Genomic DNA, 24738 nt, shown 5'->3' with positions numbered 1-24738 from the left:
TTATTACATGATAAAAAAAAGTGACTCAGTTATTTTGGACTTATTAAGTATCTTTGACTTGCTTTAATTATGCTTGGACTTCAGTCTGACAGTATTTTAAAAAGGCTGATTTACAGACACTAAACAACGTCCAATGCAGAAATATGTAACTGTTCACTAGCAGAAAAGCTCTTGCCGACTGATTCGTTACCCATGCCAATTTAATCTCTGAACAGTAACACTAAAGTTATTTTAGCAAATTAATAATTTAAAGGTAAGTCAAGAAAGAGACAGTTAGCATTCTTTTATTTTTAAAATAAAAAGCTGTTAATCTTACAGTTACCTGGCAGAAGGAAATCAGCATGAGGTCTAGACCCACCATGCTGAGGAAGACTTTAAAGAACCACGGTGTTCAATATGCCTTTGTTATCAGAATGTATCTGCTTACATGCTCATTTTTAAGCATATGTTAGGATCATTGATTAATATATTAAACTGTAATTCCTATTTAATATTAATTTCATTAAAAATTCAGTAAGTTCTTTTTCTGAAATGCATAGGCTGCCTTATGATACTTAATTGCAGGCTATGAAGGTTTCAAAGAAATCCAAGTGCAGAGGACAGTCTAGGACAGGTATGTATTTCTAACATGGTTCTACACATTAGCAGAACAGTCTTTTAAACACTTTTTTTAAACCATTGTCCTTGGTGTGAAACCTACCAACATCACTCAGTAAAAGAAACTCCCTCTCCAGAATGCCATGCAAACTAAAACAGCATCATTGCCTAAAGGGGTATCAGATTCATTGTGTGATGCCAAGGGAACAGAATTTTGGGACTGTGCAAAATTTATTATGAGATGGTTAGTGGAAGGACCACGGATGAGGAAAAGGAGGAATTAAGATGGATTAAGCAGGAAGATGTGTGGGAAAGCAAAGGGAAAAGGGGAAAAAAGGAATGGTTGAGTGTAGAGGGGTGGCTGGTCAGTACATTTCTCTGACTGAACCCTGCACTTGATCACCACAATCTATACTATATTTTTATTCAATCCTATTTTTACCCTCTTTGTGCGTGCGCCTACTCTGAATATGTGCGTGAATGCTAACAAACTTTAAGCTGGATGAATCAGTAAGTAGGATAAGAGGTCTGTGTGCCAGCCACTGGAGTGGAAACACAAACCTTGGGAGCTCAAGAGTCCAGATGCCACCAGCTCTGGGAGACTGGCATCTGGGGTGCAGCTAGCAGAGAAACTGTGCATCTAGGGCCTGCTACCAGACAGACCTCTATTCTGTGTGCATGTATTTCATCAGCAGGCTTCGTTTTGGATCGGCAGCAGAATAGGAACAGGTGTGGGCCACATGTGCTGTTCATGTTTGTGTTACAGCTATGTGTGTTTACGTAGCTGCCAGTAAGAGCACTAATTTCTGTCTGTGTTGATCAGTGTGGCTGGCCATGTTAGCAGCATGTATGTATGTATGTGTGTGTGCGTGCTTCTGTGCGTGTGTCTACTGGGAATACATCCAGTGATTACTGGTTTTGTTCACTGCTAATTCAGATATCAACAACTATTTTGATAAAACTAGTTTTATGCGGCTTTTACACCTACGGCTAGGTTTGTGGTAGGAGGGAGGACCAAAAAGTGAACACCTGATCAATACACAAAAAAGAACCACTCAGAAGATAAGTCAACAACAACAGAAAAAAGTAAAAGATTTTCTTGAATGCCTGTTCCTTGCAGAGGAAGTTAAAAGTCTAAGCTGAGTACCTTCTTCACAGGCAATGTGTTAGAGAACCTGCCTCAGAAGCAGATCTCGGACAGACATATGCTAAAAACTCTGCAATACCAGAAACATTCACCGAAAAACTCCAAATGAACTCAGGTGTGAAATACCTGCTAATATAAGTGAATTTATTTATAGCCTATTGCTTTAAAATTCCCCAGGATCTGGATACCAATTCAAGTGGCTAAAATATATACTTTTTTTAAAAGGGTTCTGTGGATAATAAAGATAGGCAAACTTAATTTTGCACAACACAAATGTGGTAAAAGTATAAAAGTTTGCATCAGTGGACACATACCTAAATATGATACATCGGGGGAAGGAATCACAGTTTTTGTGCAAGTCACAAAACAAATCTTTTAGGATTATCTGAAGGAGTCAATAAGCATGTGGACAACAGAAAATCAGGTTGATACACTTCAATACTCAACAGACATTCAATAGCTCTTTAACATAGGCTTTCAAGAAAAAAATGTAGATATAGGAAAAAAAAGTGCTCACATGGATAAATAACTGTGAAACAGAATAAATGGACAATGAAGGGAGGTCACTGGAGGAGTCTCCATGATCTATGCAGTGGCTGTTCTGTTCAACATATTTATACGTGATCCAAAAAACAAATGCAAATGTTTACATGACAAAGTCTATCAATAGCATTAAGGTACAAAGGACAAAATAATGAAGAACTTCAAGAAAATCTCACCACACTGAGCAACTAGGAAAGGATATAGCAGAGGAAATTCATTGTAATGAACATAAAGTGATTCTCTACAATTCACACAATGAGCTGTGAGCTGACCATTTCCATTTAAGAACTGAACCATGGTGTTACAATAGACAGCCCTGTGAAAGCATGACCTCAATAGAATTAGTAGCCAAAAAAAGATAATGTTCAGAATAATTATGAAAGGAACATAATTTTGCTATTACATACACTTGATTAGGCACTTGATTGTGAATAGTGTATGAAGTTCCAGTTCCCATTTCACAAGAAAATGTAAGAACTAGAAACAGGTACACAGTAAGATAATAAATATGGTCAAAAAGTATACAACTGTTTTCATATAAGGAATGATTAAATAGAGTAGAAACTGGCTTGGAGAAAATCCCAGAAAGCTGAGGGGAATATGACAGAGGTCTGAAAGAGGAGGCAAATAGGCAACAGTCATTCATCAGCTCTTTCAATGCAAGAACTAGGATAAATCTCATGAACTAAGAGGAACCAGATGAAACAAACTATCAAGGCTAGAATTAAAAGAAATCCCTTGCAAACCCCCCACAAAAAAAAACCACCCAAAAGGAGGGGTTTTAGGCACACATACCTTAACATGTGGAACTTCTTGCCAAAGGTTATAGCTCATGATAAAAGTTGCTGACTTTTTTTTTAACCCATATTTAAAATCCATTGAAGAAAAAAAAATCCCAATGAAAACAAAAAACCCCCAAACCATTTGGGGCTAGTAGAGAAACCACCCCCTGCTCAAGGGGTCTGTGGTTTGAAGCATAGAACAGATTCTGGTGGAATATTCATGGAAAGTATAATTAAATCCTCTGCCTTTTCTCATACTCTTCCCCAGACACCTCTCTTAGTCACTGGATATCCAATGGTGTTAAAAGTAGACTGAGAGTACCCGCAAAGTTGGAATCCAGGAAATGGGCAGCCATTTGTAGTCAGTTATACTATGCTTAAACCTCAGAACTATATCATGCTTAAAGCAGATAAATTTGTTGTTGCTTCATCCCTGCTGCCTACTGGCTCCTCTCAGAACTTTTTCCCTCCTCAATCCTCAGAGCTTCCACCAGAAAGTTCTTCTACCAGAAACGAAGCTACCTGTTATCAAGTACCATAAAATACAGGGGATGTGAGGCAAGTCAGTGCCCTTTTGGTTGAAAAATGGTGTACTAAGAACATGCTTCACACAGGACTTTCATTGGTTGAGCCAGACACAGTTCAGTATTGATTTAAGTAATGGAACCCTCCAGCATATATGAAAATTAAACAAGTATTATATATAGGGATGCAAACGTTAACTTTTGTATTTTCTGATGAACTCCGCATTCAAATCCTCTGGGTCTTCATATGTACTTCAAAATTCATTACTTAGGGAACAGGTGCTGTATAAAGATATAATTACTGTTCTAATACTTACTTTTTCTTTGTCCTCCAACAATGCATGATTTTTGGAGGTCAACACAACGCATTTCCATGCAGTTTTCTAGCAATCCACTGTGTCCACAGGTACAGATCTTGTAACAACCAACATCACCAGCTGAGGATGGAACCTGGATAAGCGTACCTTGACGGACAATAAAATCTGAGGCTTCTCCCAGTTTGCAACCTGTATACAAGGAGGAATTTTAGCTCATACTTATTAAATACTTTGGCAAGTGCCACTACCAAAAATAACTACTACTCTTCAACTTGTGAAAAAGCAAAGGTGTTCCTAAAGCAGCCTTGTTCTCACCCTTTAGACATATTCACTCATTTCAGAGAGGCAGCAAGTAGCAGAAATAGAAGATATTTGCTTGAGACAATGTTCTGAAGTACCTGTAGAAATGTCATGTCAGAGAAAAAGACTGGTAATTCCAACAATTCTCAAGTAATCTAATTTTCCACAGTTCTGTAGTGGTATGAAACATATGTAATATAACAAATACTACATACGCTTTGCTCTCTCCAATACAAAACTGAATTAAAGGGTCTCACAAGCAAAGCCCAGTCATTTCCCCTCTGTCACGTATTTACTGTCTTCCTTCCCTACTTGTTCCTCTTATGTGAACACTGAAGGGCCCTTAGAGGTAGATGTGAAGAGAGGAGAAAGGGAGAAAAAGCAGGAAAACTGGATTAAAAAAAAAAAAAAAGAATGGAAAAGAAGAAAAATGGTTTTAAAAATTGCAAGGAAACAATAGTAGATTAAAATTACCCTAGAAGTGATGAACTGCAACAAATCCCCCAAAACTTTCAACCAATAAAAAGACGGAATTCAAACATAAAAGTCACCTTCCAACCTTTAGAGGAAGTAAACTGTCTCTTCAAAAGCTCTGGGTGAGCTTGTTTTCAGATCACTTTGAATGACTTTTGCAGCAAGTGAAGACAATACAACCTCTATAGTAATAATGCTCAGCTTTTCAGAAAAACTAAATTATTTTGTAAGGGTCAGGCAAACATAACCAAAACAATGTCCCTAAGCTCACAAAAAGAATGAGCTGAAGTCTGCCCTCACTTTCAGAGGAGCACAAGTGTAGCAGACGTATGAGTAAAGCAAAACCCAGTTTTCCTCTTTGTAATTAAAAATCACTGGAGAAACTGCTGATCAGCCACAGAACTGCTGGAACAAAAGAGGTTCAGGGAACTGATGCAAGACAGTTATGGCAATGTTCTGTACTGCTTCCTCTAGAAAGGAGGCTGCTTCCTGCAATTCAGTTTAAAAAAATCAGTGTCACTCACACTTGCTCAGTCTCTCTCAATGCATGCGTTCAAGCGGTCACCAAATGCAAGCTTTCCTCTTTGCTTCAAGAACCACAGGTGATCCCTTATGGTGGATGTCACTGAATGACACCTTTTGCTTTAAAGGAAGGGGAAAAATTGTGGCAAGCACTACTGGTGTCTAAGGTAGAACAAGGAAGGGGCTGTAGAAGTTGGACAACATACAGTCTCCCACCTCCTTTTGCAGATTTGACCCTTGTTATCAACACCATCCAAGCCTGCCATTTCAAAGTTAGATAGCTGAAACTCATTCTACATGAGGCTCTCTCCCCAATCAGCTCACATTTACTCATAGTGCAGAAGCTGGACAACACCTATGTTCTAAAAGAGTAGTTCCCAAATGATCATGAATGCCTTTCTAGAGAGGTACACCTACATTAAAAGTATCACTCAATGGAGCATCAGCAGAAATGCAGTCAGCTGTGTACCGCTGCATCTCCAGACATCGTCTTTAATGAGAAGTGGTACTGTGGGTCTCATGGGAGGACAGGGCAGCACAAGATCCATTATTCATATTCTTGTTGTTTCCCAAAGTCACTGTCTTCGTCCTCCAAACTACAAGTCTACATACAGATTTGGGAGAGACACAGAGCTAATCTGCCTTGCAGTTCTGCCTTTTTCTCCAGTCAATGAACTCATAGTGCTGTCAGTCATTAAAAATGAAGTGCAGAGATGCTGCATCAGTGCTGCAAGCTCAAGTAGTAGAGAGAAGAAAGGAGAGGCAAATAAGTTAAGTGCCATGTCACTTCCTTCCCAAGCCCTAAACCTGGGCACTCTGAATCCAGTGAAGCAGCAACAGTGAAGCTCTTAAGAAAAAGTCTGGGTATTAATCTACTTCGACTGGACCCAGTTACCCATGAGCTGCTGGAGAGATTTTTGAGAAGTTGACCTGGCCTATGAAGAAGAATTTGGGACAATTCCATGTAAGATACCATCCTGAACATAACAATGGAATTGCTGCCAATGCAAGTGTACATCCCAGGGCATCCTGCATTTGATCAGATTCTCAGAGCTCTCAAAATGTCCTCCCAAGACTGACAGCCTGATTTTCATTAATTTCAAGGCAAGACATAATGTTCATTTATTTCACCAGTAAGGAAAATAATGTGGATATGGCTAATAATGTATAGAAATACAGGGCAATACATGTAATGGTGTCTGCATAAGCAGTGAGCTGTACTGTATTTGCAGTACTGCATGCTTGTAATTTTAAATAGCAGGCAGGCTGCTTAGAGACCATGTATGGACATTTATTTCTTCTGATGCAAAATAAGTAATATATCTTCTAATAAGACATTATGTTTCAGTGGACAATAAAAATAGAAACACATAGAGAAATGAAAAGGGCTAGAAAGTAGGCTATAGCCTTTGAAAACACAAGATAATTGTGATAATAGTTCTTTTGGGATATCAGCAATTAACTTTAAAACTTTCAACAAAATTTCAGTAACATATGTTTATCAGCAAAATTTAGGTAAACAGAAGTCCAAAAACCCTTACCAGGCACACACAGATATGGAAGACACAGTTCTCCAGATTGACATCCTTTTCTATTTACTTCACATAACTGATTAGCTGCACATGGATTTGGATTACATGGATGTGTAACATCTTCTACAATGTTACCTAAAGAACTTGGGCCTGAAAACAGAATATACAGCATCTATATTGATTTAAATGAGGTTTATTTTTCTTCAGTAAAGCACAGCATTTCTTACATTCAGTAAAACTGTATTTTTGACAATTCTGTGGAATATTTTTTATTTTTTTAACTATACTTGTAGAAGCTTGACATGACAAGGTAGTTAACTTATTTCAAAAGTTTAGTCCTCAATCCTGGAAATAATGACCCAGATGATTCTTCACAAGCAAAATATTTCCTCTGTCTTGGTTCCCCAGTAATTTTCTCTATATGACAAAAATACAAACTGACAATGACTGGCAGTTTAATCAAGAGAAGTCCCATAGTCAATGATTAACAAATTGGGAGGTTTAAAGTACACTTGATATTTAACCAAGTTTACTATCATTGATAAACTTTTGTTTCTGTTTTGCCTTTAACTCACTAGTAAGGTTCTCCTGTTACAAGATTAAGGAAAGGGAAGACAACATGGAAAAGTAGCAGCTAAATGGAAAGAATCACCCAAAGCTTCAATACATTGTCTCTCTGGGAACAACTTATTTGTTGAGGCATGCTTTCAGTTGCAGCTCTTGCTAACCAAAATTTTACTATTTTCAAAGTTCCTGGGATTCTGAGAAAGAAGTATCAAAATTTAATTTGGAAGAAAGTCTAAACTGGATAAATCCTATAAAGCTAAAAAGGTCCAAATCCTGCGGAGATAAATATGCAATAGGAAGTAGTAATAGGGTAGAGCAGATTTGGAAAATAATTTAAAAAAATGCATTTAAATGAAATCTAGAACCAAGATGAAATTTTACTAATACAATTGTGTTCCACACTGAGGGATAAGACATGCTAGAAGAAAACAGAATCACAAAAACTTCTTTCTTCCACATACCTACTAAACTCATGTTCTATTGCCCCAAGAGGTAATTTGGTTTTTGGTTATTCCAATTGCACAGTTAAAGAACAGAGTTTATGCATCAGGCAAAAATGTAATTTTGTACATCAAGAAGTTGTACTCTAAATCATGCTATTGTTTAAGTGACATTTATTTGAGATCAGTCCTCCCAAGCACAATCCAGCTTTTCTCCTGTAAATAAATAGTACTAGTGGTTTTATCATTATAGTACTTTTTTGGCATGTGACATGACTTATTGAAGAACAGAATTTTCATAAAGTAAGATTAACTAGTCTATTTTCACGTAGGTAAAAATAATTGAAATTCAACAAGCCAGATTATTAGATGACAGAGATTAGTGTATTTGCACTGAATATATGAAGTCCCCAAAGAAGTGTGGTGGGTTAGCCTTGGCTAACAGGAAAACTCCCACCCAGTACCCCCACCCCAAATGGGATGGGGGTAGAAAACAGGTAGAACAGGAACAGAAAAGCTCATGGGTTGAGATAAAGACAGGGAGATTGCGTAAGAATTACCATTGCGGGCAAAATTGACTTGACTTGGGGAAAATTAACTGAATTTTTTGCCAATTAAGATAAATACCTAATTACAGATTCAGGTAATGGAAACAAAAAGACAAACATTAAAGCAACTTCTTTCTTCCTCCCTTTCCCAGGCTCACCTTCACTCCAGATTTCTCTGCCCCTGCCCAAGTGATGCAGTGGGGATTGGGAAGGAGGAGATGACGGTAACTATGGTCAGTACACAGCGGTTTCTCTCTGCCACTCATTCCTTGTCACACCTTTCCTCTGCTCCAGCATGGGCTCTCCACGGGCTGCAGCTTCCTTCAAGGTATACCCACCTGCTGTGGCATGGGGTCCCCCAAAGTCTGCCTTGTGGACATCTGCTGTGCCATGGAGCACCTCCTCTCCTCCTGTTCCTCTGACCTTGGTGCTACCTCTGTTGTTTCTCGCTCTTTCTGTTCCCTTCTCCTCCACCTGTCTGGCACTTTTTGCCCTTTCTTAAATGTGTTTTCACAGAGGCACCACAAACTTTGCAAAGTGGCTCAGCGTTGGCCTATAGCGGGCTCATTGCTGAGCTGGCTGTGTCTGCCACAGTGCAGTCCCTGATGCCTTCCCATATAGCCCCTGCAGCCTCCACCACTACCAAAACAACCTTGCCATAAACACCCAATACAAGAAGGAATAAACATAATGAGCTACGGCAATTTGAAAAATCCAATTTTCTCTAATACGCTAAATAAAATGTCTCAAATTCAATATAGTTTTCTTTAAAAGAAATAATGAAAGTTATTAAAAGCAACGATAAGCATTCAAAGTATCTTGGTTTCTAATTTTGTTGCATAGGTATGTTAATACTTACTCAGGTATGTATCCAAAGGGATACAGTTCTCCAAGTCATCTGTTGGAGATAAGAGCTCACAGATACTTTCAGCTGAGTGGCCTTCAGGGAATTTATTATGATCTCCACATTTCTTCAGTATTTCCACACAATCTGATCTTCAGGTAAATAAAGAAACAGAACTTCATGAACACTACTTGAAGAAAAAGGGTCTTCTATGAAAAAGATTTCTTTCCACATTTTTCCCTTCCCCGAATCCACAACTTTCCCCTTCTGCTTCACAACAGTGTGTTTTATTTATATATATATATATATATATATATATATATACATACACACTACATTTTACATACAGGGGGAGGAACAAATTTGTGACACAAAGACAGGAACTATTGCTTACACTACTCTCCCTCTACTTTGGGCTTGGTGATTTTTATTTTCTATGGCATCATATGCATATATCTTTCAAGACCAAGCATTTTCTTGATTTACTGATGTCTAATATGGGTTGAACTCTATCTCACTACCTATACTATTAACTGGTCTCTTTTCTACCCAATCACCTACTTTCAAAATTTAATTTTTTAAAAATAAACTTCATTTTTTTCAGACCTTTCTGTCAGCTGAAAATCACCAGTAGGTCCCAAAACCAAAAAAGAGGAAAAGTTTTATATACACCACAGAGAACCAAAAAAATCCCGAATAATAAATCAACTTTACAACAGAAGCATATACATCCATCTCATTAACAGGCAAGAATCTTCCATTTACAGTGATGGAGATTCAAGCAATGGCAACTACACAAGCTCATATTCCTTCTGTGTTTGCCTTGCCATGTTCTCCTAACATAAGTCAAACACAGTCCTACAGCAGCTTTTTAGTCCTCATTAAAATCCTTAGTAGAACCTCTAAATTGTTTTTTTTTCCCCCCACAGTACTTACTTGCAGATAATACTTCCTCTGGATTTGCTGTGGCAAGGTTTAATCTGCAGTGAGCAGGCAATTGCCTTCCACGTTTCTGGTTGGCATTTTTTAATATCAAGCACGGGAATATTTATAAATGGCATCTTAATACTCCCTTTTTCCCATAGCTTCATGTCATTCATGGCTCCCTGGTCTGACTGAGTATTGCAACTCCTAAAAAGTTCTGTTGGTCTTAAAAGAAGAAGTTACGATATGGCATGTATACAAGAAAAAGAAAACACCACACATTTTACCTTTCACCATATGAATTCTACAACAAGCCAATTGATATGGCTTGCTTTTTGTGCTATAAAATAAATTAAACCCTTCCAGAGTTAAGCAAGATCAAAATCAATTTGAATTCTGTTTTTAAGGAAAATAAGCTCTTTAAGACTCAAGGCCGAAACTCCCTTCTCACCACTACCTCTTGGATCAAATATCACTTAAATTTTTCTTACCTGAAGAAAGTTGACTTAAAAGCAAATATCTTAGATATCCTGAATATCTGTGTGAATGTTTCTTGGTGAATCACTAATGCAAGTTGATTTATCATTTATATTTGCCCAGGCTGCATCTATTACATATGTGATTCTACTACTCATATAACTCTCATGCCACTGTATACTATTTCAAAGAAAAAGCCAGAGATCTCTAATAGCTAACAACATTTTAAATGTTTTTTGAAACTCAAACTATTTAATTTGTAACCTTGCAATTACTAATTCAGACACTTTTAAATGACTCATTTTGCCTTATAGAGTATAAAACCACAGAAATATCTCTGAAATAAAAGGAATATTGAAAGAGAGTAACATGTAAATTTAACAAGAATTTTTACCTTATTTTATAATACACAACATTCCAGTAATCATGCTTTACTTGCCTATACAGTAAGACAAAGGAATAATGCTGCTAATATATGACGACATTTTACAAGTTGATGGATTAGCTTTTATTCTTGTAAGTAGAATAAAATGTCTATGTCTGTTGTTAAATACATTTCCAAAAGTTTATTCTAAAGAAAAACTATTTATTTTTAAATCATTAAAAAAATATTTGCAGAAAGACAGCTACATACAATCTCAAAATAAGCCTGAAAAACATTTTATTTTATTCTTTAAATCAAAGCAGAGGAATTCCTTTATAAAATATTCAGTGTCTCTCTCCTACCTGTTATTAAAATTAGTGCAGTAAGTAAGATTTCTACAGCCCAGCTGACAAGGTTCTCGTACATCTGCTAAACAGGTCAACATGGAAACTTCAACTGCATTATACTCACAAAAGCGATCAAATTCTTGCCAGCTCTGTGAATTGCCCCAGCTCGTACTATAAAGTTTAGTGCAGAGCTCTCTAAAAGAAAAAATACAGGTGAAGAAAATAAAAAGAAGAGTAGTCATTCAGATATAGAAGAGCCCATTGTTTCTTTGCTGATCACAACAGCCTACACTCACAGTAGAAAACTGTGTTAGTGCCCACAAAGTCTGCAAGAGTATCCAAATGTTGTGCTCAAAGCAAATAACCTCACTTCACTGTTTTCTAAGTTTTCCAGTTTTGCTTAAGAATGCTAGAAAATCTTTAAGCTAGTGTCCTGGTTTTAGCTGGGATAGAGTTCTTTTTCTTCCTAGTAGCTGGTATAGTACTATGTTTTGGATTTAGTATGAGAATAATGTTGATAACACACTGATGTTTTAGTTGTTGCTGAGCGGTGCTTACACTAAATCAAGGACTTTTCAGCTTCTCATACTGCCCTGCCAGCGAGGAGGCTGGAGGTGCACAAGAAGCTGGGAAGGGGCACAGCCAGGACAGCTGACCCTCAGTGACAAAAGGGATATTCCGTACCGTATGATGTCATGCTGAACAAAAAACTGGGGGGAGTTGGCCAAGGGGGCAGGGCCACTGCTTGGGAACTGGCTGGACATCGGTCAGTGGGTGGTGAGCAATTGCATTGTGCATCACTTGGTTTGTATATTCTTTTATAATTATTATTTTTTCCCCTTCCTTTTCTTATTAAATTGTCTTTACCTCAACGATGAATTTTACCTTTTTCCCCAATTCTCTCCCCCATCCCACTGCGGGGGGGGGGGGGGGGGGGGGGGGGGAGTAAGTGAACAGCTGTGTGGTGTTCAGCTGCCTGCCAGGTTAAACCACGACAGCTAGTAAGACTGAAAGACTTCAGAATATAAAAGTGCAATATCCAATAAAAATGTAATAGCTAGAAACCTGAACTAATGAATTTGAGGCAAGAACCATCCCAGCTAATTTTACTTGCAATAAACCTAGGTTGACATGATAATGAACAACTTCTAATCCCATCCTTCAACTTCAGATCACACCTTCTCCTCCTACAGAAATGATTGGCAAGCAAAATACAGTTCTTCTTTTGCCCTGATGTTTGAAACAGGTGCACTGCTTGTTGCTTGTGTTTGAGATGTTTCCTGATGTCAGTGATACCCAAGCCACTTTGTTCACAGCAATATACTACAAACTACAACTGTTCCCGTCCCAACTGAAGGTATGGAACTTCACTGTACTATTAAAGTCTACTGCACATTGAAAATGCGAGGGAAGGATCCATGTTTAGAACTCATTGTCAAAGCAAGCAACTAAGAGGTATTGTATCAACTGCCCTATGCTACAATGTTCTAAGAAATAATGTAACTCCAGAGCTCTACTACTAAACTCATTATAAGATCCTGCTGCATTCAGGATCTGTTTTTTTGTTACTGGAAACTTTGATATAAAAAGAAGTAACAGCTCAACAACCAATGTTTGCAACTTATTTTGACATATTGATACATTTAAAATGCAATAATGATCTGTTTTTAAAGTGGACGGATAACCACTCTAAACTAAAAATACTCCAATTACAGTGTTGTGGTTTAAGCCCAGTCGTCAGCTAAGCACCACGCAGCTGCTTGCTCACCCTCCCCGCTCCTGGTGGGATGAGGGAGAGAATTGGAAAAGCAAAAGTAAGAAAATCTGTGTGCTGAGATAAGAACAGTTTAATAATTGAAATAATAATAATAATAATAACAACAACAACAACAAAAATTGTAATGAAAAGGAAAATAACGAGAGAGAGAGAGAGAGAGGAACATAACCCAGGGAAAAAAAAAACAACAAAACAAAACAAGTGATGCAACCGCTCACCACCTGCCGACCGATGCCCAGCCCGTCCCCGAGCAGTGGCCCTGCTCCCCCGGCCAGCTCCCCCCAGTTCATATACTAGGCATGATGTCATATGGTATGGAATAGCCCTTTGGGTAGTTTGGATCAACTATCTTGGCTGTGCTTCCTCCCAGCTTCTTGTGCACCTGGTAGAGCATGGGAAGCTGGAAAGTCCTTGACTAGTGTAAATGTTACTTAGCAACAACTAAAACATCAGTGTGTTATCAACATTATTCTCATACTAAATCCAAAACACAGCACTATACCAGCTACTAGGAAGAAAATTAACTCTATCCCAGCCAAAACCAGGACATATGGTTATTTGCAAGCATGCAACTATTTGCTGAAAACCTTTTCTTTTTTTTTTGTCAGAATAGTTAGTTTCATTATTTAATTGTTAAATAACCTAAGTTATTTTTCATTGACAAAAATCTGAATAGCATCTAGTAAGGATTACTCCTACAGTTTTAACATGCAGCAACCAGGTACTTGAGAATTTGTGCAGTTCATTGTCCCCTTGGCTCACTTCAGCATCTGGTTAAGGCTTCTTCATCTTATTGCAATACTGGCTATTATGACCACAAGTAAGGTATAGGTTTCATTAACTTATTGTGTCTGCTATAATAAGCCAGTGCTAAAAGGGAGAAAAGTGTGATTCCTCTTATGGAACAGTATTTTTTGAGATACAAAGTAAGTATTGGACAGAATGTGACACCCGTCTGATTACCTAAACCTGTATTTTTTCTAAGAATTCACAGAACTCTTTATTTGATGTACATAGCAGGATTCGGGCAAAGGCCTGATATGAGACTTCTGAAGCACTTTGACAATAGGAAATGAGGGTAGAGAGATACTGACCTACATGTGGAAGAATTTGCTTTGGAACAGCAATGGAGCTTAGCTCCATCGAGGCCTGTTGAAGGTGGAGGGTGCACAGTGACGCCTGGGTGAACAGATCTTGAACTCTCAAGAAAACATTGCCAAAGTGGATCCTGAGGGAGAGGCATTGTTTTACAGCCTTCTATAAGTCCATCAACAATTTCAAGCTCTGTTTTCATTGACATTAGAATTCTTTTACAAGCGGTCTGACATGCATAGTCTTCTGCTCTATCACAGCAATACAAACCTGTTAAAAAATAAAAAAAAAAATAGTTAATGATCAAGCATACAACAACCACCAAGACGCATGACATAATAGCCCTCAGAGAAAAAGTGCTATAAGGAGGCTTCCCCCTCCTACCCCTTCAATTAATCTCAAATAATATTGCTTCTTTTAAATGCAAACAGAATCAACTCTGGAAAAAAACCACCAATATGTAGAATTAAAAAAAAATAAATAAAAATCAATAATGCATCTACAAACAAAAGTTATCATTATATAAATTCATACCATTACAATTATAATATAGAACATACATTAATACAATTTATACAATAGACTTATACAATAACACATTTTATATAAAAAGTGCATACAATCCTCAAACATTTTCAGTAGTTTTTATAACTTGTAGTAAAGAAGGAATTTTCTATACTTACTATCTGTAGGATTTCTCATTGGATAAGACTGTGTATAGTTGTTCACACAGTGTATAAGCTGAGGGCTAATAGATGCACAGTAATTTTCAACTGCTTTAATTTGTGAAGGACCAGGAGAAGAGTCTGTCCGAAAAATTGCTTGGCAGTATTCCCGACAGTTTGTATGATGACCTGCATAACTGCAACAGACTGACCCCACTGGGGAAACAAACAAACAAACAACAGAAAATCTATAGGTTCCTACACAGAGAAATGAAGAAATGAGCATGTCTGTACCACACACAATGATGCTCAAGGTATTACTGTGAAAAAAAATGCAGAAATTGTATGCTCTATTAAAATAATCTCTGTCTACAGAATGCCTGGGAATATCTGTAACTAGCCACATTACATTTGTTTGTTTGGCTGGAGAAAAAAAGTCCCTGAAGCCGTCTTGAACTCAAGTTCAATGCAGCAAGCCAGCTGAATTTTATCTTCAGCTGTTCTGTTCTTATTTAAGGTAACCAGACTTGTCCTGTAATTGAATTATTAGACAAATATTAATAGTAAACAAATAAATATGAGAGTAGTATCCTAAAACTTATTCAAAAAAATAGACAGATGGTATCGTGATTCACCCATTTTTGATATGTTATTAAATATACAGTTCTTGAGAAATACTTTTAGTAGAATTATTTCTGAGACACTGATTTAATTTTATATAGACAGACATCAGGCAACAAAACACTTGCGTGGCGCAAGATTTCATCTATGCATTTAATTTTGTTACTTAACAATCATCAAATGAACAAAGCAGAAGGAAAAATTGAGCTTCTAAGCAATCATCAAAATAGGACAGAAAAAACAAATACAGATAAACAAATTAAAAACTGACATAAATTATATGAACAGCCCAATCCCCTTATCACTCAAGCAGGAAAATTTATGCATGTGGTTTGTCCTTCTACGGAACTGAATCCATATGATTTGTGTATATGTACATCCACAGGATTTCTTACATTTTAGAGAAAAAAAAATAGAACAATATAACAGAAAAACAAAAAATACAAACTATTCATTACATACTTACTTTCATTTCTGTTAATACAACTAAAGAGAGCATTCTGAAATAAAAACAAAAATAGTGTTACAAGCCAGAAAACTTCAAATAAATATTTAAGTGTTCAGTCATTTCTTATAATGAGCTAATAAATCTAACTTTGTTATTATTTGTTCCAATTAGATTGGATTTAAACAAAAACACTATACAAAAACACTGAAAGTAGGAAATTAAAAGATTGGGGTCACCTGAGTTCTGTGTGGACTCGTAACAAAATAGATAAATATTCAAACAAGTAAATAGGAAGACTTTCCTGGACGAACTTAGAAACAGCATGCTATAATAGGACATCCCAAAATATTATTTTAATGACAATAATTCTAAAGATTCTATGTGAAAAAAAGAATTCTGCACAGATGCACACATGCAAATAGAAAATCTCAACAAACTAACTCAACAACAATATATCTTAAAAGCTAAAGCAAGCTATCAACTCTGTCAGACTGCAGCCAAAAGGTACAGTTGGGGGATATACAACATGTTAAATGACAGAAGAAGGGAAACACATACACCCTGCTGTTTTGTTTCAGAGGAGACTAATCCACAGAGCAGTCACAGAATCATAGAATAGCTTGGGTAGGAAGGGACCTTTAAAGGTCATCTAGTCCAATCCCCCTGTAATCAGCAGGGACATCTTCAACTAGATCAGGTTGCTCAGAGCCCCATCCAACCTGACCTTGAATGTTTCCAGGGATGGGGCATCTACCACCTCTCTGGGCAACCTGTTCCAGTGTTTCACCACCCTCATAATAAAAAATTTCTTCCTCATATCTAGTCCGAATCTACCTTCTTTTAGTTTAAAACCATTACCCCCTTGTCCTATTGCACGAGGCCCTACTAAAAAGTTTGTCCCCATCTTTCTTATAAGCACCCCTTAAGTATTGAAAAGCCACAATAAGGTCTTCCTGGAGCCTTCTCTTCTCCAGGCTGAACAACCCCAACTCTCTCAGCCTTTCTTCATAGAAGAGGTGTTCCATTGCTCTGACCATTTTTGTGGCCCTCCTCTGGACCCACTCCAACAGGTCCATGTCTTTCCTGTGCTGAGGACTCCAGAGCTGGATGCAGTACTCCAGGTGGGGTCTCACCAGAGTGGACTAGAGGGGCAGAATCACCTCTCTCAAGACTATTGAACTCTTGCCCAAAACAACCACAGTCTTCCCCACACTGAAAAAATACATGTCTTCTTAAAAAAAAATAGATACTGCATATAAGCTTTCCGGAACTCCATGAAAAGATGAAGTCATGAGGCTAAAATTCCTAAGTGTAGCTGCCAATTACCAAAGACTTCAAAATTATATGGTTGTGAAAAAGAAATCTGAACCCCCTCCACACTTGTCAGAACACCAGATTATAAAAAGTGATCAAATACATTAACATAGTGACAAAACACAATCCCCATCTTCATAAAGTTCCTGATCTCCTTCATTTCCCTATCCCCATCATTAAACAAATTTGTATTTTACACAGCATCTAGAGAAGAAAACAGAAACACCGTCATACTGATCCACAAACATTGTGGGATTAAAATCTTGCTTCAGTGCAGCAAAATATCAGATGTGCTACTACCTCTACATAAGAAAAGGAAGATACCTCAAAATGCAGACCTAACTTAAGCTCAGTAGTTCACAAGATTCTTCATCTATGTTAGTTACTAGTATTTACTGCATTGCAGAGAAACGGGTATCCCCAATAACCTTTGGGTATTTTTGTGAAAAGTTGTACTGCCGTAAACAGATGGAATTGTTACATTTTTCAAGTGAAGAAAATACAAATGTGTTAGGAATCATCTTGATGTTTTTATTTTTCTTTTTGTCTTAGAGATTGTTTAGAGTGCAGGAGTTTGTTTTTCCATTCATATTCTCTACTTTCTTTCTCAGAGATCTCAGAGATCATTTCAGTCAATTAATCTCTTTTGGCAGCATCCTTATTTTCCCCCCTGCAGTCTAGGTAGGATTACAGAGAAAAGCAAAATAAATATCAAAGTGATCAAATCTCCCAGTGGCTAACTCAAAAATACCTGTAATTACAACATCTGAATGCTGAGGATTTCCTCTCAAGCAGCTTGCTCATGTTCAGTTATGCTGAACAGGGAAGGGTAAATACAGAACATATCTCTGTTCACAGGAGCGGCACAAAGAGTCTCATTTCTAGTAGACAGCTTCAGTATATAATCCACACTTTCTGCACCCTTTCCCTTACCTACTCACCTTCAGAGACATCTTAAATTCTGACACCAGAATCAGAAACCACTAGAGAACTGAAGAATTCTACAATTCCATTTTCCCTTTTTAAAAATGTTTTTTCCTCACGAAAGCTTTGTAGGTAACCAAGTAAAAACATGATTCTTTTTAAAATGTTGTTCTTTGTGTTCTTAGCTATCTTCATCTTCTGTTGTTCATTTAAGAGTAAGCACTTCAGAACTCAGATTGGCTCTCTACGCACAAATTAGCATTCAAAGGAATTAGCATTCCTGCATAGACAGTTCTGATGAAAATCTGAAGAGCCAAAAGAATTATTTACATTATTTATATTATGTACCAAAAGATGGAAGACTCACATTTTAACTTAGATTTGAAATGCCTCAAGCCTTGATGTTTCAGTTTATATCATGCCAATAATGATTTTATTTCATGCTGTAATTTAAATCTCAAGTTCCAACTTGCCAATTACTCTTTATGCCATGTAAATCATAGTGCCACAATCCTGTTTTCTACAGTCTCACAATTATATAATCTTTTGGATAATATATTTTTGGATAGTGAACAGTCAAACACAAGATTTTAAAGAGGACAGTCCCAATACTGTAGTAAGTAGTGTCACTTTCTTCTATTTACAGTCAGAAATTAATTTAAACCATGGGTAAACCATGGCAGATGTGGCATTGAAATAATGACCCTAAGAGAATAAACATAAATCTAACTTGAAAATGTAAGTTAGCTTTACATGAACACCAGCTACTTATAATTTTAGTGGTCATGAATAAAAGCATGGGTCTATTGAGAACACCGCGTACAGAAATTCAAAAGTGTGCCTTACATAAAACAACACCCAAAGCCTCACAAAGTAACAATTCAGACATTTTATTTCCATTCTTCTAATATCCTCTACCAAATTTTAGATCTTTTCTCCCAAGAGCACAGACACTGCATAATTCCTCTGAGACTGAGAATGAATTTGCAGCAACATTCCTCATCCCAGCAGCAAATTTTCATCTGACTGACTTCAGATTTTCCCTCTTTACTACCCACAAAGCAAATCCTGTCACCCATTCATCTCTGTAACACAGATGAGGGACAAGAGAACTCACGGAAAGAGAACATGTAGAAAAGAGTCACCATCCTACATCTGTAAAGAACAGATTTATACTGTTGCCTAAACGCTCATGTCATTTTTATAGCACCATACATCCTTCTCTATGGATGCCAGACAACGGTTATCAGAAAGTCACTGTTTCAGTGTGGCCACCTGGTTTCTTTGGGACCTTCTGTGTATGAAAAAAGAAACAACTGTCAGATAGGAATTGCCATACACATCATCACTCTGAGCCAAAAGTGACTGTCTTCAGAAACTGCTGAAATTAAGACTTCTCCACACCCACCCTGTATCAAGCACTGGATCATGGCATACTAACCAGCCAGGTAGAAAGCAACATTGTAACTTTATTAATTAATGCACTAGGACAGTAGAGACTCCTGAAAAGGCTGAAGTCTGTCTGTCATGGTTATATCTAAGTACTTGATCATACTGTTAGCACAAACAATACTTAGAATCATGATGTAATGGCGCTATAAACTCAGCTAAAAATTATCATGTCATTTAGAAGTTGAATGTTACAAAAAAGTTATTAAAAAGCAGTTCAGGAATAATAGCGTCAGTCGCCTTGTTAGCTCAGATTGCAGTTTACACACAAAACAGAAAAGAATGTTGAGGAGATTATGGTGTCTACCAACGTTCCTCCTCTAAAGAAGGGTTCAAGTTGAGACAAAATTAACTTCTTATAGCAATTTTACACACCAATTTTATACAGGCAGGATGCCCTAACCAGATAATAAATGTTCTTCTTTCTGTACTTTGAAACTATAGTTCTACAGACTTCTGAATCACTGTAATAATGCCCACATTTCTGTTAAGAGGAGGTGGTCTTACTTCTCTTTTCCACCTTGTTTTCAACTCTTCTCTCCTTGTTCCCAGTTGTATAGTCTTGTGTATGCCTTTACACCAGCTCTGGCACTAATCATCTTCTCATGACCTGATTTTTCTCAGTAACCCTGCTGAAAACTCCTTTTTCTCATCTCCTAGGAATTTAAATCAGCGATTTCAAAAAGTATAGCACCAAGTTAGAATAGAATAGAACAGAATCACCTTTTAGGTATCACCTTTTAGAAGGACCTGCCAGATGCCAGAGGCAGAGTAAGGTAAGGAGAAATATATTTGTATGGCTAGCAGCGGGACAGAATGTGTGTGGAAAAAGGGCAGTTGCAGGAAGGAACAGGAAGAACTTCAGCTGCACTGAGTTGTTAAAGCAACTCACCATATTTCATGAAACTGCAGTGCCTGTAGCCACCACAGAATACAGTGCTAGTTAGCGTGCTGACTTTGCTCTTTGTGTAGGTCTGGATAATTGTTCTGTTTCCCAGGAAGTACAGGTACACATGTGGGGAGTGTAGCCATACAGACATGAGAGAATCTTAAAAAAACAAACAAAACCAACTTGGTGGGTAGTCACCTGCTCGTAAATAAAGCTGATAACAGCATTAGACAGTCGGTCTGATTTGAATTACTAACCATAACTTCATTACAGAACACAGGGTTAATGCCCATCTCTAGTAAAGTAGCACTCATATTTACGAAATTAGAAGCTTTTCTGCCCACTCAAGCTTCCTTCTGAATCTGCTAGTGAACTGTCAGAATAGAAAGACAGAGAAAACAAAGCAAAAGATAAAACAGAGATATAGGTAAGGAAAAACAAAACAAACAAAAAAACCCCACAGAACCCAAAAGAGCAGAAAAGGACATTTTCTTTAACGGAAGAACTAACTCATCAAGATGTGGGAAAATGAGGATAAAAAGGCAATACTGTGTACACAGAGTCTGATACTCCATTTTCACTTGTGAATAAAATATTAAGTGAACAAAGATGGCAATACTGAAATTTATAAAACACAAACAGAATGATTTTACTGGTACATTAATCTCATCTTTCAGACTTCTCTTTTTTTTAAAACCAAATGTTGCTGAAACTGGTGATTAAAGCCACTGAGACTATAAGCAGAAGGAATGGAAAGTGGCAGGCAGACACAGGCAACATAACCACGTATGCCTTAAAGAAAACAGTCTCAAAGATCTTTTGGTGTTATGGAAATTGAAAAAGGCAATTGAAGTTTATCCAGCAGAGAACACTGTTGAGACTTCCTCGCCAGAAACTCCTTGAAGAAAGATTTTAGCCAGTACTGCAGGACCTAACTGGTTTCGCTCTTTTTGGAGCTCATCAGCTGCAGGTAACGGCTCAAAAAACAAAATGCATGCACACAAACACAAATATAGCAGAACATTTTGCTAAAGGAAGAAGTCTTCTGCATTGTAAGGTATGCTTTTATATTATAAGCACATTTTTTCTAAATGGCTGCCTCTTGTGTCTTGAGTGAAAAGTGACAGCAAAGCTGTTCTTTCACACCAGAAATTAAGAGTATTTTGCAAAAAAACCAAAGATTATTTTCCTCCCTAAAAATTATCATGGTATCTGTATTCTGCTAACTCTGGCAGAAAAGTAAGTTTAGTACTGTTGTCTTCGGCAACCTAACCATATTAAATATTTGAATATAGATCCTACCCAATTAAGGCCATCTTAATCTAGAAGTATTACCTACAGTTAACAAATACACTAGGAAACAAAATGCTTCACTCTATGAGAACAGCAATGGAAGTCCTGTTAAACTCTCCATGACTTCATTTAATCTTCGAATTTATTAACAGAAGATAAAGTCAGAAGGTAACATACTAAGGTTTAGTGGAGTCAGCTGATGCTTCAAATGATGGTGCACATCTGTTAAGAACTTTAAAAACTTGCAGTAATTAACAAGGTAAGGCCAAGATCTTCCTCAATTATGTAAACCAGTAAAGAAGTGGGAACACTTGCACAGTAAGGTAGAACAAAATCACTGGAACTTAAATTTTGGCAAGATCATTGATTGTTCTATCAATCTTCTTTGAGCAGTAGAGAATAGAGACACCAGAAGATAAGAGGACAATAATATTAGCTACAATGTGTAGTATACAGTCAGAGTTCACCCTGAATTCATTAAGTAGTACTTCCAGAGGCCACACACAGCCATGTGCCTTAGGAGTTCATTAAAACTGTTTTGGAACCTTTTCCTAAATGATGTCCTAAAACAGCTCCTTGAGTTATAATCTATTGTCTCTGAGTAATCCGCACAAACAATTACAAAAGAACTAAAAACTGCTGACTGCATTTTTCAGAAGGGGTAATTAGTAGCCAGCATTCACTAAAACCCCAGCATAAAGCAGGATCATATGACCCTAGAAGATAAAAAAAACCAATACTGTAGCACAGTGAATACTTTTCCGAATCTCTACTACAGCACTTGATGCTGCAGGCACTGCATTTGAATTTTCTGTATTTAAAAACTGTAAGAAAACAAAGTCAGATTAAGCTAAACAGTGCTCAAATCTGTGAGAGCAAAAATACCTTTAAACAGTCCAAGGACATGAAAAGTGTTTACTGTTGTGTTTCAAAAATAGTTTTAAGAGCAGAAGCTAAATAACTGGCAACAATTCCAATTATATTTCCACCGCATGGCAGATGCTAATAGTGCTCAGCTGCAGCAAAGCTCTCATAATGTCAATTAACTAGAGAAGTTTGAATGTCTTATTTAGTACACAAGAAATAAGAACTGGAGTTCTTAATATGCAGAGAGGAGAACTCACAGTATGCAGTGTAGAGACTCAAGAACTGCAATCTAATGGAAATTTTAGTACTACCCTTTCCACGCACAGAAGAAAGGTAATCTTAAATGCAGTAATAAAGCCTTCACAGCTTATTTCAAGCTTTATAAACTATTTTCAGTTACTCTTCCAAGCATTCCATGGGGTCTTTTAAAAAAATGAACCTCAACTTTACACAAAACTTTTAAAAATAGGAAAAATCAGAAAATCCTACATACAATCCACACAGTTTCCACTTCTTTTTTTCTTCTCCCTTTGACTATTACCTACCTTCTTTTTAGAGGAAGATGAACAGGATAGCAGAAAGCTGGAAGAAGTAGTGAAAGATAAAAGAGTTGAGATGCACAGAACTAGAGAAAAAATGAAGATGACAAAATGAGTATCTGAGAAGCAGAAGATGGGAAAAAGGACTACCACAATAAAATCTTTCAAAAGAGGGCAAATAAAGTACATTTCGGTAACACTTCAAAAATACCCAGCAAGCTGTGTTAATTTTTTTAATTTCTGTATGCAGTACTACTTGAAAATACACAATGTTTAATAGGACATGCAATCTTCCATGCACTGATCAAAAACGAATAGCTTATTACAACATGATTCATTTCTAAAATGTGTAAAACCTCCAAATTAGAAGAATCGCAAGCTTCGTAAATATTTACAGTAAAAGTAATGCAGAAACATACAATCAGCAGAGAAAGCATCTTCAAATAATCTTGTGAAAAGCTGGTACATCAATGCTAAAGTGATTCTGCTACTGTACAACCTGAGACTCTGCTTAGCAACTGCAAACTTTGTGACACCTCTGGGCTTGGAGTTTGGGTTTTTTTCACTGCTCTGAACCCTATGCCCTACCCTTGAAGACTTACCTCATTCTTCAGGCTCACTAACTTATTGGGAAGCTGAATGGTAACTCATGAAGTTGTTTCCCTAATCCCAGAAGATTACAGAAAAGTACTATGCACAGTTCAGTCAACTATTGTAAGAAGCTTGTGAAAATCCTTGGTAAATCCTTATGTCAGTACATAAGTAAGCTATGAAAGTTGGTAAGCTATGAGAGTGTTTACAAAAAGGGAATTATACTTTTATATTCCTAATTCAGCTAGTTTCTACTTACATGGCATGTACTTATATATTCAATACCTCAATAACAGACTTGAGAGCTGATGGACAAGCACTGTGATCTATATTGTAAACTAATTCTCAAATTCGATCCTCATTTTTAGTGAATGAAGTATGAATTCTTAAACACAAAGGCAAACATTGTATGTATGACATTGCATTTATGTGATTCACAGGCTGTTTCTGATCTTATGTCCCCTCTTTCAGTTTTAACTAGCCAATCCCTTCCCAGTTGTTTAGTTTCTTCCCCAGCCAACCCAACTGAGTATAAAGTATGGTACAGGTCACAGACAAAGAGTCTACTTACAGACTACAGAGGGAGCAGGACACATGCACCAAGAAAAAAATTTTTTTAAGAAAAGGAGAAAGAATGACCAGGGTGTGAAAAAGTGCAGGTTCCCTCCAGAAGTATTTTTTGGAATCTCCTATCTTAGGCAAAACTGCCTTGAATTTTATATAATCAATGGGTCTCTTGAGAGCATTGTAAGTACTATTTTTCATGAGTACCTGTAAGCCTAGATACATAGGAAAACCCATCGTCATACAAAATTCTGCATTAACTGAACATCTACCACGTCAGATACTTAATTTCTGTCCCTAACACAGTATCTGTTTCATTACTGTCTCATTCATCTGTATCATTAAAAAAGTTCTCTTTCCTTCTTCACCAACCAGAAGACTGATTCCTTCTTCCATTGTTTTTCTCCCTCTCCTTCTCTTTTAGCATTGCAGAGATAGAAAGAGTTAAGGTTTTCT

General features: G+C 37.1%; 1 protein-coding gene across 2 annotated transcripts in view; it reads right to left on the bottom strand.

The window, feature by feature from the left end:
- RECK (reversion inducing cysteine rich protein with kazal motifs) overlaps nucleotides 1–24738 on the bottom strand; it is a 69584-nt gene that overhangs the window by 16290 nt on the left and 28556 nt on the right. Inside the window, exons 7-14 of one of the 2 annotated variants that reach the window (XM_075493631.1) lie at nucleotides 15871–15904; nucleotides 14802–14999; nucleotides 14121–14388; nucleotides 11265–11444; nucleotides 10074–10286; nucleotides 9153–9289; nucleotides 6748–6888; nucleotides 3911–4099 (exon numbers count right to left, since the gene is read on the bottom strand). In XM_075493631.1, the coding sequence (XP_075349746.1) occupies nucleotides 3911–4099; nucleotides 6748–6888; nucleotides 9153–9289; nucleotides 10074–10286; nucleotides 11265–11444; nucleotides 14121–14388; nucleotides 14802–14999; nucleotides 15871–15904 (1360 nt within the window). The remainder of the gene's footprint in view (nucleotides 1–3910; nucleotides 4100–6747; nucleotides 6889–9152; nucleotides 9290–10073; nucleotides 10287–11264; nucleotides 11445–14120; nucleotides 14389–14801; nucleotides 15000–15870; nucleotides 15905–24738) is intronic. The other variant, XM_075493632.1, reaches the window with a different exon arrangement.

The sequence above is a fragment of the Mycteria americana genome, chromosome 2, assembly GCF_035582795.1.
Source record: "Mycteria americana isolate JAX WOST 10 ecotype Jacksonville Zoo and Gardens chromosome 2, USCA_MyAme_1.0, whole genome shotgun sequence".
In the NCBI taxonomy this organism is placed as follows: Eukaryota; Metazoa; Chordata; class Aves; order Ciconiiformes; family Ciconiidae; genus Mycteria; species Mycteria americana.
This window is presented reverse-complemented; position numbering and strand designations above follow the sequence as displayed.